The 20,408-nt window shown below is 45.9% G+C and overlaps 1 protein-coding gene across 3 annotated transcripts; it reads right to left on the bottom strand.

The window, feature by feature from the left end:
* Window positions 1-594: 594 nt before the first annotated feature.
* Arhgap30 (Rho GTPase activating protein 30) lies at window positions 595-19,792 on the bottom strand. 3 transcript variants are annotated; one of them, XM_027950801.2, is made up of 12 exons: window positions 19,414-19,792; window positions 13,036-13,138; window positions 9,087-9,231; window positions 8,099-8,181; window positions 7,831-7,938; window positions 6,592-6,719; window positions 5,703-5,874; window positions 5,519-5,622; window positions 5,365-5,442; window positions 4,473-4,874; window positions 3,248-3,513; window positions 595-3,155 (listed from the first exon to the last, which is right to left on the bottom strand). In XM_027950801.2, the coding sequence occupies exons 1-12, from the start codon at window positions 19,508-19,510 to the stop codon at window positions 1,521-1,523; spliced, it is 3,321 nt and encodes a 1,106-aa protein (XP_027806602.1). In that variant the 5' UTR covers window positions 19,511-19,792; the 3' UTR covers window positions 595-1,520. The 3 variants fall into 3 exon arrangements, with proteins under 3 accessions (XP_027806602.1, XP_027806603.1, XP_071474352.1); XM_027950802.2 differs by having other exon boundaries at window positions 3,419-3,513; XM_071618251.1 differs by lacking the exon at window positions 19,414-19,792 and having other exon boundaries at window positions 9,087-9,227; window positions 13,036-13,118.
* Between the last annotated feature and the right edge of the window lie 616 nt (window positions 19,793-20,408).

Raw genomic sequence — 20,408 nt, 5'->3', positions numbered from 1 at the left:
ATGCCAAAGGTCCTGCATACCTGACTAGTGACCAGAGGTGGGCCAAAGGTGGAGTGCCGGAGAGGGAGCTACCCAGAGGGGCTTTCATTCATTAACAACAACTTGTAGGGAGGAACAGTTCCCTGGAGGCAGGTCACCTAGGGAATAGGTGGAGGATGGGAAATGTCTTGAAGGAATTAACATTTTATTTCCTCCTGACTCAGCCCCCATCTTTTTGACCCAATCATTTATAACCTACACTAACTGTCTTTTTTCCCCCAGCCTTAGTTTCTTTATCGGAAAAATGGAGTACCAGTACCAACTGCCAGTACCAACTCTACAGAATTGTTATGTGGATTAAATAAAATTAAAGGCAATATTTTTAGGAGTACACATCTAGCCGAGTTCCTGGCATAAAATGAATATTATGTAAATGTAAGTTTCTCTTCCTCATTTCCTGACCACCATGAACCCAGCTCTAGTTTCCAGCCACAGGTCTCCATGACAACAGCTGAGGAGGAGCACCCAAACAAGAAAAAAAGAGACGTTTGACCAAATAAGTGAAAATATATCTATCGCCCAAGACTTTAAAAAAAGATAAGAGTCCTCACACTCTTTAAATGTAAAAATACAATTTTTATTTTATTCACCTACTAGAGTGTATGGACATGCAATTCCTAGACCTGAGTGACAACTTTCCCCTTTCCTAAAATGGAAGGAAGTTATTCCAAAGGAAAAAAGGGCAGGGAGATTTTTTTTTTTTTTTAATGTAAGAATACATCTTTCTTTTTTTTTTTAAGAGAGAATTTTAATATTTAGTTTTTAGTTATCGGTGGACACAACATCTTTGTATGTGGTGCTGAGGATCAAACCCAGGCCGCATGCATGCCAGGCGAGCGCGCTACTGCTTGAGCCACATCCCCAGCCCAGGCAAGGAGATCTTTACAGGATTGTCTCTTGCAAGGTGATTGGAGGCTGAGAGCCGGTCCAGTGCTTCCAACAAACACTGAGGACTTCAGAGAGTTGCTTGGATAGCTTCCTCCTAATATGGAACCAAGAGGATTAGGAGGTAACCAAGGGTCTAGGAGCAAAGTAGGGATGGGCAATTCTAGAAGTGTTTGTGTATGGAAGGCTCTGACCTGGCCTTGTGTTTCCTGCTTCTACACTGGGATTCCATGAACATAGCCTCAGAAGAGGGCAGCCATTTGACTGGAATTCCCCCTTCATTCTTCACTTTTAAGAAGCCTCTAAGTTTTCTCTATGCCCTATGTTCCTTTGGTCAGTGGACATACTTTGTGAGAGGAGGATCTTACTTTCTTGGGACTCTCTTCTAAGAGATAGTGCTTTCTGTCTGAGACAAGCTCAGGTAAAATCATCAAGGCAGTGCCTCCCATAGTCATTAAAGAGAGTAGCTGGAGAACCAAAGCCTATGATAGAGTGGGGTACTATAGCTGCTCAGGCAGCAGAAGAGACAGCTAGTGAGGGATACCAGGGATTCAAGATAACTTACTAGCCTCCTTTGTCCAATGGTCGGATTCTAATCACAGTCCCTTACCTTTTCCAGGGTTAGCCTGTGTTTCAAATGCATATGATCGACGCTGGGGGGATGTAAGGGTGTCAGGGAGCTGGGGTTCTCTAGGGGGCAGACTAAACCGACTTGGGGGCCCAGACCCTTCAGAGCCTTCAGGTGGGAGTCCTAGACAGCTAAGGGGCCGAGGGGAATGGTCAGAGACCAAGCTACAGGGGGAGCTTCTGGGAATGATGCTATAATCCCCACCCCCAGTACAGGTCTGGGTCCGACGAACTCCTTGAGCCTCAGTCCTCTGGCGGTCCCGAGCCAGTGCCACAGCAGCATCAAAGGAAAGACTGCCTCCATTTCTCCAAGAGGCTCGGGAAGCTTGAGACCCCCAAGCCCTTTCCCCCGGTGTCCCATCAAGCCGACCAGGCCTTGGACATGGATTTGCAGGTGCCACATGGATTTTGCTACACATTGCACTGGGCGTCTTGGCAAACTGTGGTTTGGGGGGCACTACAGGCACAGAGCGGACCTGTTGGACCTGAACCAGGGTAGAAGCCAGGCGCATGCCCACACCTCCAGCTGAGTTAAGGACACAGGGGCATACATCACAGCCTTCTGAACAAGGCTGTCCCTGAGTCTCCATCCCCTCTAGCAGGGGTGGCTGCAAGGCTGCCTGTTCCATCTCAGAAGACTGGGCGTTGCCCTCTTTGGTACTATCAACATCCAGAGATTCTATAACTGGCCCTTCAAAGAGGGTCCCTTCTTTTAAATGATCACCTCCATCCTTCTGTTCTCCCTCCGCCTCTCCGTCCCCACTCTCCCGCTCCCTAATAACCTCCCCATCTCCTCCATCAACTGATGCTTCTGAACTTCTGCTATCTTCACCACGTCTTTGGTCTTCTCTTACCTTGTGGTTCCCATTCCCCCTCTGTCTTTTGACTTCATCCTCTCTGCCTCCCTCAGCCTCCTGTTTGTGTACAACTTCCCAGCTCCCCTCAGAAATCAGTTGTTCCTGATCCCTGTTCTCTGAGTCCCTTCCAGATTCTGCTGGGGCTCCCTCTCCTTCTTGCTTGGCCTCTTCTTCTCTCTCAATCTCTCTTTTCTTCTCCTTGTCTTTCTCTTGTTCTTCTCTTTGTTCCTCCACACCCTTAGCTTCCTTGGTACTTTCAACCTCTTTCTGACCTTTAGAATTCTTTCCCTTGGCTTCTGTCTCTTCCCCACTCTCTTTTTCCAAACTTATCATCTCTTGGCTTCCATCAGCCTCCTCTCCTTCCTCACCAGCCTTATCAACCTCCATCTCAGTCTCTGGACTCCCCTCAGCCTCTTCCCTGGTGCCAAATGTGCTTCCAGGCTCAGCCTTCTTGTCTTTCCCAGTTTCCCAGCATGTCTGCTCTTCTTCAGCCTTTTCGGAATCTTGACTTCCACACTCTTTTGCCTCTTCCTCCAGATTTCCTGCACCCTCCCAGTTTTGGGGATTAGGTTTCAGAAGAGGACTTAGGTCATCATAAGCACTCAAAAAGACTTCTTCCCCATTTTCCTCCTCCAGTTCAGGCCTGGGGCCAGAAGAATCCAGGGAACAGCAGCTGGGAGCCAGGACATACTGTGCCTCATCCAGAGACAGGTCATCGAGGGGTGGCTCCACAGAGAATTCCTCCACCTGTAGGCACAACATTGTGACTCAGGACCAGGCAGCCCTGTCCACCCTCTGAACTTCATACCATCCCCAACCCCAGTATGGTTCCTCCTTACCTGAGGCCCAACTCCCAGGAGCTCCTCCAGGTAGCCCATCCCAGGGTCGTCCTCCCCAGGGGAGAAGGCTGCTCCTGCTGCTCCTGCCTTGGCCACCTCCCCATCCTCCGCCCCCACCCACTCAGGCTCTGAGCTGCTTGAGTCCTCTAGGAAGGAGAAGGAATCTTGCACCTCCTGGGACAGGGAATCCTCCAGGGCAGGAGTCATGTCCTCAGGGCCTGAGTCAGCCGGGGGACTGGGGGCTGGACTTGCCTCCGACTTCTCATCTGTTGAGGAAGAGGTAGTTCCAGGAATACAAAATTCAAGAACAGCCCTGGCCATTTCCAATGTGGATCTTCCTAGCATTGATATAGTAGAAGTTTGAAACTCCCAATGGAGGCACTTCACAGTATTTATGACCAATATCCCTAACTACTGGGATATTGGCTTATAGCTATATTAAGCCCCTACCAGGTGCCAAGCACTGCTTTCTGTTTTACGATATGTTGTCTTACTTTCTGTACAAAACAATTACGTAGGGTACTGTCCTCTTTTACATATGATGAAACTGAGTCTCAGAGATTAAACTATTTGTCCAACATCACATAGCTAATAAGTAGTATGGCAAAAATATGAACCCACATCTACTTAACTCTATAGCCCATGTCCTTACCCTCTCCTGTGCTGCCTCAGGACTTCTTATCAGTGATACCTTAGGAAGTGGATTCAGAGCAAGGATCAAATCCCAGCCCTGCCTCTTGCTACCTAAATCAACTGCAAATTGCTTAACCATAGTCTCAGGTATCACTACTATAAGGATAACAATAATACCTAGATATAAATGAGAAATCAAAGGAGTTAATGTCCACAAGGTACCTAACACAACCCTAATATATAATTAACCCTTAATAAATGTTAGCTGTTAGTATTAATGTTACTATGATCATTACCATCATCTATCATATATTTCTACACTTGTATTAAAATCCATGCTTTATGTGTCCAACACAGACCTCCATTCTTGGGTATATCAGTGTCTTAAGGCTTCCAGGGATACCCTGTCCATGGATTTCATACAACTTGATAATATTACTGAATTCCTAAACTCTAAATCCACAGAGGCAGCCAAAGGCAACCAACCTAAGGGCTGAAGCCTCTGCCTTTTCCAAGGTGAATCCTAAGTATCAGAACTTCAGCCTAAAGTTCTAGTCCCCTTTCTGATCCTGAAAAATCCCTGGGTCCTTACCTGGGGGTCCAGGGCCAAGGCCAGGGCCAGGGCCAGGGCCAGAGGCAGGGGTTGGCCGGGGCTGTAGAGCAGGGCACTCAAGACCACGGGTGAGCCTGGCCAAGGATACGTTAGAGATGATGTTTGGAGGCACGTTGAGGATGGAGGTGATGTGCAGTGGGAGGTTGACATTGTAGGGGTCTGAGATGTGGACACCAGCACAGCGCTCTGCACGGCTGCTGCCCCCAGCCCGAATGGCTGACCGTCCAGCTCGTGGTGTGCCTGGCTCAGAGTTTGTGCTACCTGGTGCCTCTGCCTCAGGCTCCTGTTCACCCTCTACCGTCTCCATGGAATCATTCTCCAAGCTCTCAGACAGCAGTGGGCTTGGCCGGGGACTGCTGGGACCCACCAGCCCCTCCGGTTCTGTGAAAGAGAAAGAAAGCCAGGTAGGCAACAGTCTCAGCTCCAAGGGGCCTAGCCACTTCTGGAAGACTCTGGAGAATGCTCTGCTTTCTTGGACTTTAAGAGGCAGAAAAATCTGGAAGGTACCAGGCCCAGCTTCCATTGGCCACTACTGCAAACCCTCCACCCAGCCAGTGAGTCAAAGGTTGCCCCATCAAAATATACCTAGGGACTCCCTTCCCTTCCTGCAGATAACAGTCAATGGTCATCACTAACACACACACACACACATACACAAACACACACACTTCACATGGTCCCTTTGAGTACACTCACGAGCACACCCACAGATTAAGCAATAAGCTCACCATGTAAACTTGACATCTATCACTATACAGGCACTCATTAATTAGTGAATACTGTTGGCCACACTTATAGATGCACTCAGGCCTGTGCTGCTGCTCACACAGCACACACAAGTACACCCACAAGAGTGCACAACCACACTCACCATCACTGGCCCCAGCTGCAGCGCTCAGTGAATCCATGCTTTTGGCTGGCCGCAGTGTCCCCTTATTGGATTTGTCCTCTGCAAGACAGGTACATGCATAGAGCCAGTGCCTGACACAACCTTGACAGAGCTCCCTCAAAATCCCCAGACTTACCCCTGTCCTCAGTCCCCCGTGGAAGTTTACGCTTTGTCTCGTGGCCAGAGCGACCCAGGTTGAAGATAGACCTCCACTTCCTGACTTTCAAAGACCCTTTCCTCCTAAAGATAATGGAGACATAATCAGGGGTGGAAACCTGGTGACCAGTACAAAGGAGGAGGGCCCAGGGAGGAGGCCTTACTTGTGCTCTGCTATCTCAATAATAGTATGGTAGGGCCGAATCTGGGGGGGTCCATCACCAGCCTGTAGGACACTAGGCAGGTGGTAGGGTAGACTCCTGGGCATGAGGTCCTCGGGGCTACCTGATGCCCGAGCCCCTGGAAGACATTGCCATCCACTTTCCACTTCACCACCTAGGAAAAGAAAAATAATTGGCCAGCCAAGAAGAGAGCCAAGAGAGACCTCAGTACCCAGCCCTTCATTTCCCCTAACCAACTACCAGGGTAGGGGTATATTCAGAGGCCCCTGGATATAGTTCTTTCATGGCAAGATATGCAAGAGGATGTCCTCATGAACAAAGAGGGCCAAGAAATCCCAGGACATTGGCCTGGTGGATTGCGGGGTGAGTATGAACCATCAGTAGTTTTAGGAGTCGGGATGGTGGTTCAGAGGTCAAACTATGTCCTGGGCCAACAACAGAAGAGGGTTGCTCAAATCCTAACTGCACTATCGTCTCTTCAGGATCTTCTCCATCTGACCAATACCAACATTTCTCTAAGAGATTCATTTTTTTCCCACCTGCGAAATGGGAAAACTGAACTAATTGATCTTTTTTTGTGTGGGGAGGTACCAGGGATTAAACTTAGGGGCACTTGGCCACTGAGCCACATCCCTGGTCCTATTTTGTATTTTATTTAGAGACAGGGTCTCACTGAGTTGTTTAGTGCCTCGCCGTTGCTGAAGCTGGCTTTGAACTCACAATCCTCCTGCCTCAGCCTCCTGAGCTACTGGGATTACAGGTGTGTGCCCCTGTGCCTGGCAAAATAGTTGATCTTCAATACTTTTAATAACTCTGACATCATTCACTAGATAGAGAATGGTGATACATGGTGGGCAGAAAGGACACTGACCAGAAAGGGCAGCACCCCCGAAGAGCTGGTCCACGTGCGTGAGGATGAACTCGACAACGATGGATTGTACCCGCACCTCCATGAAGGCTGCTGTCCCATTGAAGCCTGAGGCCTCTATGTCCTTAGACCTATGAAGGTGTGGAGTTATTCTTCCTCTAATGCCACCATATTTTACCACCCAGATTCTCCGTGAAATACCTTATACTCCCTCCCTTTTTTCCCCTAACCCCATCTCCATCTCTTAAGCCATATGGTGATTCAAGCATCAAATGCCACTTCCTCCAGGAAGCCTTCTTAGACTTAAAACTATTCTCTACTTTCTTCCTTCTTTTTTTCCTTCTTTATTTTTTTCTCTTTTTTTTTTCCTTCTCTTTCTTTCCCAGTACCAGGGATTGCACCCGGGGGTATTCTACCATTGAAATACATCCCCAGTCCTTTATTATTTATTTTGAGATAGAGTCTTGCTAAATTGCTCAGTCTGGCCTCAAACTATTAATCCTCCTGTTCAGTCTCCCAAGTAGCTGAGATTACAGGCCTGTGCCACCATGCCCGGCCTTAATCTTACTTTCTTTGAATACTTCCTTGCTTGTGGTACAAGGCAAACTACAGGAAGTACTATAATTCATAATGCCTTGTACCATAGTGATAAGCAGGCCAGTTCTCCAATAGTCTCTAAGATTTGCTTAATAAACATTTGGCAAGGGCCTATCATATTTCAGTCCCTAAACTCAACGCTATAGTATAAGAAAACACAAACACAAAGGTCTTGCCATTATGGACTTTACTTGATCTCAGAAAAGGGGCTTATATGGGTGGGATCCATCCCACTCAATGTAAATTTTTTTTTTAATTTTTTAAATTTTTTGTTGATGTTGTTTTGTGGAACCAGGTATTGATCCCAGGGGTTCTTAACCATGTCCTGAACCATGTCCCTAGCCCCTTTTATTGTTTTTATTTTGAGACAGGGTCTTGCTAGTTGCTTAGAGCCTCCCTAAGTTGCTGAGGCTGGCTTTTGAACTTGCAATCTTTCTGCCTCAGCCTCCCAAGCTGCTGGGACTGCAGGTGTGCGCCACTGCATCCACCCACCTAATGTAATTCTGATCTGTCCTTTCTCTCTGGCCTCCTTGAGACTCCACACCCTACTCTACTTTCCACACACAGCCACACCCAATCCTGGGAGCAGCCACTCTGAAGCTATTCTCTCCCAGGAACCCCACAGGCTGCTCACAGTGTGCCCACCTCAGCAGGTTGGGGGCCCACACGATGGCCAGGTTGCGGGCGTGCATGTTGGTCTGGGCGCTGAATGAAGCCATGTGCACCAAGTGCCGCATAAGAAACTCCAGTGTCCTGCAGAAAGGAGGGTAGGGATCACACAGGGAACCCAGGGCAGGGCTCAAAGCTGGCACCTGGGACCTGAGAGGGACAAATCAAGGCTCTAATAGAGAGAGAGAGTGGGCTGTCAGGGGCAAGTCAGGACCCCGGGCATCGGGGGTAGAGACCCACACACCTGCAGTTTGGGACAGGGAGTTCTCGAAGCACCTCTAGAATCTTGATCAAGCGCTCGGGCTCTAATTGCACGGCCACAGCCTCCTGATGCGGAGAGAAGGGTGGAAGAAACAATAGTCAGTGACCCAGAAAGCCAAACTCAGAAATAAGCTGTGCTGCACTACACACTGCCCCCACCCCAATTTACCAAGGCACCTTTACATCCTAGAAAGAGCTCAGAATTTGAGGCCCACAAAGACAGTAACCGAATCTTGGTTATGCTACTTAAATAGTTTTGAGAACTTGGGAAACCACTACTGCTTCCTGCCTCAACCTTCTCATCAGTAAAACTCTGGCATGGGGATATTTCCATGGTCCTATGCTCTGTGTGCCCCCAGGGACTACAGAGTTGTCCTGGTGTTGAGGAAGGCCCACAGTCACCCAGTCTATCCTGTGTGGTCTGAGCAGGGTGTTGCGGCCTGAACAGGGTCTCTCGATGTTTTTAGGCACAATAAAGTGCAGCTTATTTTTAAAGTGTTACTCAATTCAGAAATATGTTCTTATCATGTGTTTTCTCATTCAAAAGATGTTCCACATACAATTACAATAAAGGGAGGGACATCCCTGAAGAAGTTTTGACTTCTACAAAGTGTTCTTCTTCTCCTAAGTATAGGGAAGCTCTGTTGTAGGTGCTTTCCAAGGGTCTTCCAGCTCTGACAATGTGACCTCTACCTCCCCAAGTCTTACCACAATGCTATGTGCAGTCCACAGGCCTTGGGGAAAAGGCACAGTGGAGGAGAGAATTAAGAGAAGAGGGTGGGGAGGACAGAAGTAGCAGGAGCTCAGAGATTTGAAAAGAAAGTATCTTTTCCCCCCAAAAAAATGCTCTACTGTGGTCTCTGTCACTCTGGATCACTAGGACTCTGGTTGGCTCATGACACACTGGGATGCCGAAGACAAAGCATATGTCCCTGAGCCCTGTCTTCCACCCACCCTGCCTCCCAACTCACAGCAAACTTGTCATAGAGCCGGTAGGTAAGCAGGGGATCTGGCAATTCTCTGAAATAGGCCTTGCACAAGGAGGAGACACAGTGAATGTCCTGGAGATAAACATCCCGCCGCAAGTCTGGCTTCCGTTCTGCCTCAAATTCCTGCCTGGGGAGGTGCAGAGTGGTCAGGAGTGGTAGGGATGAGGGGTAATGTGGGGAGAGGTGGAAGCTATAGAGATGAGCTCCAGGCAGGGTCATGGGTCAATATTTGTGGGACAAGGAGGAAGAAGGTTGGGGAGCAGCAAGTATGAGGCACTGTATATATAGTACATGTTGATGTGTAGATGGGAGGTGAAGACAGGTATGTGGATGGGTAAGTGGATTTGTGCAAGAACAGGGACAGTCAGATGTCACAGTGTATGTGAGTAGCAATGTAGGGGTACGTAGGAGTCAGTAGATGTGGGTAGTAGACTTAACTGTGTACTCCTGGTTAAAAATGAATGGGTGTGGGGGCTGGGGATGTGGTTCAAGTGGTAGCGTGCTCGCCTAGCATGCGTGAGGCACTGGGTTCGATTCTCAGCACCACATAAATATAAAATAAAGATATTGTGTCCACCTAAAACTAAAAAAAAAAATGAATGGGTGTAACTGTTAGAAAGAAACATGGTGCAGTGGTGCACACCTGTAATCCCAGTGGCTGGGGAGCCTGATGCAGGAGGATCATGAGTTCAAAGCCAGCCTCAGCAAAAGTGAGGTGCTAAAGCAACTCAGTGAGACCCTGCCTCTAAATAATATACAAAATAAGGCTGGGGTTGTGGGTCAGTGGCCAAGTGTCCCTGAGTTCAATCCCTGGTACCAAAAAAGAAAAAAAAAGAAAGTGGTAATGGAAGGAGACCCTCAGGGTTATACAGTGGAGGAGGTAGAGAGAGAGGAGGGGAGGGGAGGGGAGAGGTGGGGAGGGGGGAGGGTGGAGGATGGGAAAGGCAGTGGAGCACAACAGACACTAGTATGGCAATTTGTAAATCAATGGATGTGTAACTGATGTGATTCTGCAATCTGTGTATGGGGTGAAGGTGGGAGTTCATAACCCACTTGAATCAAAGTGTGGAATATGATATGTCAAGAAATTTGTAATGTTTTGAACAACCCACAATAAAAAATTAAAAAAAAAAAAAAAAAAAAAAAAAAAAGAAAGTGAACCCTGGGTACCATCACCAGCACTGGAAAAAAAAAGTGAAGACCATCCACAGATGGGAGAAAATATTTACAAATCTTTTATCTGATAAAGGTCTAGTATTCAAAACATAAAAATTATTCTTATGGATCCAAGATTTTATTTTATTTTATTTGGTACTGTGATTGAATCCAAAGGCACCTTACCACTGAGCTATATTTGTAGCCCTTTTTATTTTTTATTTTGAGACAAGGTCTCGCTAAATTGCCCAGGCAATCCTTGAATTTACAATTTTCCTGCCTCAGCCCCCGGAATTGCTGGGATTACAGCATGTACCACTAAGATTGGCTTAATGATTTTTTAAAAACTCAAAGTTGGGCATGATGGTGCACAGCTGTAATCCCAGTGATTCAAGAGGGAGATAGGAGAAATCATAAGTTCAAAGTTAGCCTGGGTAATTTAGAGAGACCCTGTCTCAAAATTTAAAAATAAATAAATAAATTTAAAGGGCTAGGGATGATCTCAGTGGTAGAGTGCCCCTTGCTTCAATCCCTAGTACCCAAATTAATTTATAAAAAATAATTGATCAATTAACTGAAGTTGGGTACATTGGCACAGGCCTATAGTCCCAGCTACTCAGGAGGCCAAGGAAGGAGGATTGCAAGTTCAAGGCCAGCCTGTGAAACCAGTGAGACCCTGTTTCAAAATAAAAGATAAAATGGACTAAGGAGGGCTGGGTTTGTGGCTCAATGGTAGAGCACTTGCCTAGCACATGTGAGGCACTGGGTCTGAACCTCAGCATCACATAAAATAAAAGTTTTTTTTAAATTAATAACTTTATTTTACATAAATATGTAAAATAAAGTTATTAATTTTTTTAAAAAGCATGCTGAAGATGTAGCCCAGTGGTAAAGTGTTTGCATAGTACATATGAAGACCTGGGTTCAATCCCAAATACCACACAAAAATAAATAAGCAAACAAACAAATAAATAAATAACACAATTTAAAAAAACAGACCAAGTTTTAGGTAGCCATTTCTCCAAAGAAGAAATATAAATGGCCACTAAGCATATGAAAAGACATCAACTCATGAGCTACTAGGGAAATACAAATATAATCACAATGAAATATTAGTTCACACCCACCAAAATGATTATAATAAAAAAGACACAGTAACAAATGTTGGCAGGGATGTGGAGAAATTGGAACTTTTGTGCTTTGTTGGTGGGAATGTAAAATGATACATCTGCTATAAAAACAGTTATTTAAAAAGTTCAACATGGAGCAGGGCATGATGTTGCAGACCTGTGATTCCAGCAATTTGGGAGGCTGAGGCAGGAGGATTGCAAGTTTGAGGTCAGGGTGGGCAATTTAGCCAGACTCTCACCAACATAGTGAGACCCTGTCTAAAAATTTTAAAAAAATAAAATAAAAAGGACTGGGACTATAACTCAGTGGTAAAGCAACCCTGAGTTCAAGTCCCAGTTCAAAACCAGAAAACAAAATTCAACACAAAATTACTATAGACTCAAAAGAACCGAAAGCATATGTCCATGCCAAACTGTACATGTTTACTGCAGAATTATTCATATGGTCAAAAATATGAGCTGATGAAGAAAATGTGAGATAACTATACAATGGGACATGGTATAAGCCTATAATCCCAGTGATCAGAAGGCTGAGGCCAGGGGACCACAAGTTGGAGGCCAGTCTCAGCAACTTAGTGAGGCCCTAAGCAACTTAGCAAGACCCTTTCTCAAAATAAAAAAATAAATAAAATAAAAAGGGCTGGGGATGTATCTCAGTGGTTAAGCACCTGAGAGTTCAATCCCCAGTACCACCCCCCAAAACACACACACACACACACACACACACAATGGGAAAGTGTTCAACCATATGAAGGAATGAAGCACTGGTACATTCTACCATATACATGAACCTTGAAACCTTGAAGAACCAGACATACAAAGACACATAATGAATCATTTTATTTATATAAAATGTCCAATAGAAGCAAATCCATAGAGACAGAAAGCAAGTTGCTACTGGCTCAGTGAAGGGTGAATGTGGTGTGACTGCCAATGGGTATAAGGTTTCTTTTAGGGATGATGAAATATTCTGGAATTAGATGGTTATGAGATGTTGTGAATACGCTAAAAACCACTGAATTGTACTTTTTTTTTTTTTTCTAGTTCTGGGGATTGAACCCAGAGGCACTTTACCACTGAGCTACATTTGCCGCCCTCTTTATTTTTTACTTTGAGACAGAGTCTCGCTCGCTAAGTTGCCTAGCCTGACTTGGAACTTCTGATCCTCCTGCCTCTGTGTCCCAAGTCACAGGGATTACAGGTATGCACTATTGCATCCAGCTGAAATGTACCTTTTTAAATGGTAAATTTGATGATATGTTAATTATATCTAATTTTAAAAAATCAGTTGTAGATGAATACAACACCTTTATTTTATTTATTTATATATGGTACTGAAGATTGAACCCAGTGCCTCACATATGCTAAGCAAGAAATCTACTGATGAGCCACAACCCCAGCCCCTCTAAATTCTTATAAAAAGTTGAGTGGGTGTATGTAGGAATTGTATATTTATGTGGAAGGGGAAATTGTGTGTGTGTGTGTGTGTATACCTTAGAGCTTCTCCCTATAACAGTACTTAGCATTTATGCTTCCTTCTCCCCACTCTCCCTCACCCCTCTTCTCTGCTCTCCCCAGCAGCTCTTTGCAGGGGCTCTGGCTCCCTGGCCTCCTGGCCACAGAGCCCTTTTACTTTTCTGACTCACCGGAGCTTCTGGATGTTGGAGGAGACCCCTGAGAGACGGTAGATCCCATCCACCACTCCATACTCCTCCACGAATTCTGCACAGCTCTTTAACACCTGAGGCACTGGGGACACAGATAGGCAGAGAAAGAAAAATCAGAAAGTTGTAATCCCAGCTACTCAGGAGGCAGAGGCAGGAGGATTGAAAGTTTGAGGCTAGCCTGGGCAACTTAACAAGATCCCATCTTAAAATAAAAATTTAAAAGGGCAAGGGATGTAGCTCAGTGGTAAATGACCCTTGGATACAATTCCCTGTACTAAATAAATAAAAAAATTTAATTCCCTGTACTAAATAAATAAATAAAATCTAGGAGGCCAGAGATTGTAAAGGGGGTGGGGTTAAGAAACAGAAGCATCAGGGAAAGGGTTTTGAGGAAATTAAAAGCAAAGTTCATGTAGTTAAAGCTTGTCAGCAAAATCCTACATTCTTCAACTCCAACATGCCAACCTCTCAACAGTCCTCAGCCCATTGGTCCAGAGCCTCAGCATACACCCCTCCAGTGAAGGAGAGTTCACCACCTCTCCATACTGCCTATTCCTTTCATTTCTACCCTTTTTGAATTGAAATTTCTCTCTCTTGTAATTACAAATGCTGCTCCCGAATTTTTAAAGGGGCAGCAATCTGGTTAGTAGGGGTGGGAAAGCAAAAGACTGGTGGTGAAAGTACATTGATGTGGCATTCTGTACAAGATGAAAGGTCATTAGTTGTCCCAAACAAAATGGAACAGAGCTGATGAAGATTGTTGTTGTTATCTATCTGTCTATCTATCTATCTAATCTATTTTTGAAGACCAGAACCTTACTATGTTGCTTCAAACTCCTGGACTCAAGCCATCCTCCTGCCTCAGCCTCCCAAGTAGCTTGGACTACCAACATGCCCCAGTTTGATGGAAATTATTCTGAAGTATCCCTTATAGTAAGAAAGTTCAGGATTAGGGGCTGGGGTTGTGCTCAATGGTAGAGCACTTGCCTAGCATGTGTGAGGCACTGGGTTCAATTCTCAGCACCACATATAAATAAATAAATGTCCATCAACAACTAATAAAATATTGAAAAAACAAAGAAAGTTCAGGGTTATTAGTTCTGTCATAGGAAAGTACATGAAATAGTGACCACGTTTCTAATAGACCAGTGCAGGAGAGAAGCAATTGTGTGTCAAGCAATGCTCTGCTTCATGTGTGCTGTCACTTGGTCTTGTAAATCAGGCCCTCTATTCCCTGTTTTACAGATAAGAAAACTGAGGATCAAAGAAATAACCAGTACCCAGCAGCACCCAGATAAAGCCAGAATTCAAATCCAAAAGCATAGTAAGTTGAATTCTCAACAGTGACCTTGTCACTATACTGTAACTCCTTAAGGACAAGATCTACATATGATCCATTTTGTATTCCTCATATTCTCTAGCATGGTGTCAGATGTTATAGGTCCTCAAGAGACTTTTGTTGAATCCCAATCCCACAAGATCCACCCTCCTCCTAAAAAGCCCCCTCCCACCCAGGCAGAACTAATTATTTTCTTCTTGGCAGCTCTATAAGCTCTTGGTGTGGGCTTTCAATATAGCTTTAGTCATATGGTCTTATAATTATTTTTGACACTCTGTTCCCCTCAATTGGCTCTGCACTTCTCATAGTGGGTTCTTACGTATATCTGCGTGAAAGTGGTGATGAACAGTTTATCGGTCTAATGTGCACTAGAAGCCAGTTATCTTTCCAAAGCACTTCACTGCTCTTGCTACCTGCACCCTGCCCCACCCCACTCAAGTACCCATTGCTTACCTTAGGATACAGAATAAAATGTGAACTCTTCAGCCTGGTATATAAGACCTTTCACAAACTAGGTCTAGTCACCTCTCCATTCTCAGATCCAATGATAAACACTATCATCCAGCCCTTTGCTAATAAATTTAAAAGTCTTGGTAATTACTGCTTATGGTTTAAATATGGTTTGTCATGCAAAGGGTCTTATGCTAGAAGGTTTGTCTCCACTCTTGTCATTTGAGGTGGTGGAACATTTAAAATGTGGAACCTAGCAAATGGTAATTAAATCATGGGGAATCAACTCTCATGAATGGATCAATAGTGTATCTTGGGAGTGGGTTAAGTCTTGTGTGACTGGATTAGTTCTCAACAGAACTATATCCCAGCCCTTAATTTTTTATTTTGAGATTAGTCTAGCTATGTTTCTTAGGGCCTCAATTGGTAGAGTGCTTGCCTTGGGCACAAAGCCCTGGGTTCAATCCCCAGCTCCAAAAAGGAAAAAAAGAGAGAGAAAGAGCAGGTAGTTATAAGGCAGTTATAACCAAGGACACCCCCACACTTGGCCTTTCTGCATATAGCCAGTTCCCTTTCCACTTCTCTACCATATTATGATACAGTTTGGGGGCCCTTACCAAGATGCTGGCACCATGCTGTTTGAATCTTCCAGCCACCATAATCATGAGACAAATGGACCTTTTTACTTTGTAAGTTCCCAGCCCAGGTATTTTGTGATAGTAATACAAAATTGACAAAGACACTTATGTTATTCTCTTCCTGGAAATATCCTCCCCTCTGACTCTGTCCAGAAAACACCTATGCATCCCTTAAAACACATTTCAAAATCACCTCCTAGCCACCTCCATAATGGCACATGCATGTAATCCCAGCTACTCAGAAAGTTAAGGAGGATCACTTGGGACCAGAAATTTGGGCGAGTCTAGGCAATATAGCTAGACCCTGTCTCAGAAACAACACAGGCCTGGGGGGTATACCTTAATAGTAGGGCTCTAGCACATGTGAGGCCCTGAGTTCAATCCCTAGGAGGACAAAATAAGAACAAAACATTACCCCTAATTTTGAACGCTTTTCTTATATGTACAGTTCCTACAGTCCTTTGCTCATATCTGTATTATAGTGGTTATTGTACTTTGTTATAATTAGTTTTTGTTAGTTTATTTGGATCTGTGCATTCTGGAAAATGGGAGCATCTTCCCAGTATCTAGCACAGTAATGAACAGAATAGGAACTCAATAGATGTTTGTTAAATGACTCAATAAATTAATCAGTTATAAGAATCATTAACATCCCTTGAAAATAAAGAATATTGCCTATGACAAAAACATTGGATCCTATTAACTAGGACTTTTCATAGAAATCTTTCTAACTTGTCACTGTAAGAAAAAAAAATACAAAAAAAATCACACACACACACACACACAATAAAACCGTGTTTCTCCTAGCCCAACTATTCTTTTTTCTTATGGGCTTTGCAAGTCTTTAGCCATGAGGAGGCTCAGAGTCCACCTCTAAGAACCATATAGAACCAGCTGATACATATATCTGGGTGCTGATCTTCTTGTTTTCCCTTCAATCCAAATGCTTCAGGTATTTATTTATCCTGTGTTGAGTCTTGGAAGTCATTCCAAGCTCTTTGTGGAACAAAGTATGGTAGAAATATGGGATGAAGGAAATGGTCAATAAATCCATCAACCATTATCTTTCAACGCTCCTCACATGACCTGGTTTTCAGACCCTTCAGACTCCTTCCCACCACAGCCAGGGATTGGATATGACAATGGAATCATCGAGGGTACAAAATTTAAGGAAGTGCTCATCCAAGACAGTGCAAGTGCTGATAGTGGTCCTGCACAGTCCTGAGAGTGGATACCTCCTTAAGAATGAAGCACCGGAGGCACTTGCCCCTAAGAGTGGAGCACTTCCTTCCTTAAGTGCCTTTATCACCTCTCCGGCCTCACTGTAGTACCGGCCCTACCTTTAACCATCCATGCCTTCAGGATGGAGTATTTATGAATTACTCTGTTAATTACTCTACTATCACTTAAACCCCAGGTCCTTCTCACATGAACAATGGCCAAACTAGGTCTTTCCTACCCTGTTCTTCTTGGTTGATTTTGAATCTTCAGAGAATGCCCCCAAGAGCATGCAAGAGACTAAGGAGTGGACTTGGGATGTAGCTCAGTGGGAGAGTGCTTGACTAGCTTGCAGGAAGGAGGTCCTGGGTTCCATCCCCATTACCAAAAAAAAAGAAGAAGAAGAAGAAGAAACTAAGAAGTTATGGAGTTATGAGCCATAAAGGAAATGGGTCAGGAGATGAGGGAGGAGATACAGGGCCAGAGAGATGAGGGACTTGAAGAGATTGTGATCAGCGATGAGGTCAGAGATAGAAGTTAGAGATAACATTGGGGTGATGATGTCAAAGGGATGGAGATATCAAGGATATGGGGGTTGTGTCAAAGAAGAGGGCCTGAATCTTAGGGACCTGGCAAATCTGAAATCTGAACAAGGTACCAAAGAGATAAAGATTAGGAAAAGGAAAAACTCAATGCATATAGGTTGGGAATAAAGAAACCCATTTGGGGGCAAAGAACTGAGAGAGAGCTGAGACGAGAGGAAACCAAGACCATCAGAGAGTGGATCAATTCACCAGAAGCAGATTTCCCTGGTCTGGGCCATCATTTTTTGACGGGTCTTTTGTTGAGAAGCCAGCTTCTTTCTGTCATTCCACTTTTTTTTAGTGGAGAGAACAGGTACCAGGGATTGAATTCAGGGGCACTTGACCACTGAGCCACATCCCCAGCTCAGTTTTGTGTTTTATTTAGAGACAGGGTCTCACTAAATTGCTTAACGCCTCCTTTTGCTGAGGCTGGCTTTGAACTCTCCATCATCCTACTTCAGCTTTCCAAGCTAGGATTACAGACGTGTGCCACCGCACCCAGCTGTCCTTTCACCTCTCTATGTCACGAAGAGCTGAGGGAGCGGAAGGGGCTGCTACTACTTCTCTGGTGCCCAAGATCTCTCTACTCTTGAGGTGCTTCTCACCTGCTCTGGAATTCACCTGAGATCCGAATGCAGAAGCTATATGTTTATCCCCTCTGGACAGTTGCTCTTTCCCTGCTGGGAATGCAGATGGAGGCCAGTAGGGTTACAGGAATGGGGTCTAGGCTCTCTGTGGGTTCAGTGTTTCAAGATAGGATTGGTGATGAGAACCACAGGAAAGGACCGTGGCAGGATGAGGAGGTCATACTGAGAGTTTGCGGAGAGCTGGGAGAACATCATGCCTAATTAAATTATGAGGTCCTTGGCAAGAATCATCACTCTAGAGGGGAATCCTTGCAAAGGAGAACGCTGGGAGCTTTGCTGTACTCATTCTGCCCCATGAGAAGAGGAAGGTGCAGACAAGCGGGCCTCAGCTGTTTAATACTCCTCCTTGGGGCCTGGGTTTTCCCTTAACCAAGGCCAAGTTAGTTGGGGCCCTTTGGGGAGGAGAAAAGGGGAAGGAGGTGTCTGGGGACACAAGGGCGGGGCTAAGAGCAGGAAATGAGCTGGGAACCACCATCACCCTCCCTCAACTGCAGAGGCTACAGCCAAAGCAGAGAAGGGGACAAAGAGGAAATGACAGATTGGGGTGGGGTGGGGTGCGGTAGGGGGAAAGAATCGTGCCCTTCTCTGTAAGTCAGGCTGGGCAGCTGTATACCTTGGTTTATTTCTTCAAGTTAAGAAATGGTTTTTAGTGCTACTTCATGCCAGGCACAGAGGTGATCCTAGTGTTATCCCTGGGCCTCCTGGCTTCCAAACCTACTCCAGGGAAACTTAGAGAAGAAGATGGGTGAGCCCCATCGACAGTCCCCACACCTACCCTCCCTTGCAACTTCCAACCCCAGCTTCAAAGCAGGCCTGAAGCTAACTCTCTCACTCTTCTGGTGTTCCTCATTTCAGCCACTTCTCCCCTTGTCCTCCACCTTGAACCTGTTTCTCCTTTGTACAGGGCAAACCAGAGAACTGCAAAGACTAAAGAAGGAGTCCCCCCAAAAAGGAGGCCATCCCCACCCAATACCCTCCTGTGGCCCAACAATATTTCAAAGGACCAGGTCCTTGTCCCTGGATGCTCTTCTCCAGTTAGGAGGCCCTAATCCTCCTCAAGTGCTTTCTTCGTACTTTCTGTGGGCCTTTCTCCTGTCTCCTTTCATTCAGACCCAAAACCATCCACTGTCCCTTCCGCCACTCCTCTTCTGACCCTGTCTGTCCTTGGTTGGCATCCTCTCATCTCTGTTTTGTCCACCTCTCCTGACTTTCCAAACTCTCTGTCCTCTCCTCTCACTGCTCCTTTGGTGCTAATGTTTAATCCTCCCTGAAATTTTACACCAAGGCATCACTTTGCCTTCTCTGCCTCACATTTCCTGTCTTCCCTCTTCATAGGTGTCTTGGGTGATGACCCTGGGCTGCCGCCCCCTTCTCTAGGAGCACCCAGAAGCAGCTCCTTCCCTTCAGACCAGTTCAGGTTGAAGACGCTTGCTGCCTATCCTCCCACCCACCCACCCACATCTCCAAGTTGGCCTCCTTACCCTCCTGGCCTGAGTGCTGCAGGTGCTCCTGCAAGTCACACCCAAACACTCGCTCCTTTGAACTGCCTTTCTTCTTTCCTTTCTGTCGAGACTTCATGGCCGGAGGGCTCTGTCCCAGCCACCTCTGTCCCCCAAGACCTTTGCCCTACCAGTCCCCCATGGGATCCCAGCTGGCCACTGGGTTTGGCCCAGCCCCAGGGGGGCAGGGCTCCAAACTGGAGGTGGAGGGTGGCCTGGGCAACGGGCAGCAGCTCTCGCCTCTGGGTCCCCAGCCACAAGGAAGTAGCTGTGGAAGGGGAAGTTGCCAGGACCCTGGCACAAAGCTGTGTCTCGTGGCCCAGCCAGGCACTCGCCCTCCTCGCTCTGAGCAGCTCTGGCAGGGGGGTTGGGGGGGCAGGAAGCTGTGCAGCTCCTCAAACCCGCTTCCTGTTAGAGCATCTTTGCAACCACAGGGCCTGGGGTGGGGGAGGTAGCTGACACTCACATCCTCACCCATTGCTGGAACTTCACCCATTGGTCAAGGAGAGGTGACGTCAGAGCCCTGGGGTGGGGTGATGGCGCCTAGGGCATGAGCAGGTGACTGACACCCCTAGAGACCAGAATCCTTGGGTCCATCGTGGAGACCTGAGGTTTGCCTAGGAGGAAGGTGGTACAGGGCCTGAGAAGTACACCCAGGAGGGAGCATTCCCAGGCTCCACTTTGACAGGCCTCACACCTCAGCCAAGCCACATTATTTCTCTGAGTCTCAGTTTCCACACATATGATAATAAAGGGCACAGACTAGATGATCTTTAAATTATCCTTTCAGCTCTAACAGTCTGTGGAGTTCATTTAACTTGGGTTTCAGTTTCTTTATCTGTCAAAAGGGTACACCACTGTCTATTTTACACAACTGTTGTTTTAAGTCTCCAGTACAAGAAAGGTTTTTGAACTAAGACACTGACTCTCCCAGAAGGGGTTCTTAGCTCTACTCTCCAACCTGGGGACCCTCAGAG

This window comes from Marmota flaviventris, chromosome 10 (assembly GCF_047511675.1).
Source record: "Marmota flaviventris isolate mMarFla1 chromosome 10, mMarFla1.hap1, whole genome shotgun sequence".
NCBI classification, from domain to species: domain Eukaryota; kingdom Metazoa; phylum Chordata; class Mammalia; order Rodentia; family Sciuridae; genus Marmota; species Marmota flaviventris.
The sequence above is the reverse complement of the archived record's forward strand: the minus strand, read 5'-3'. Positions and strand labels throughout refer to the sequence as shown.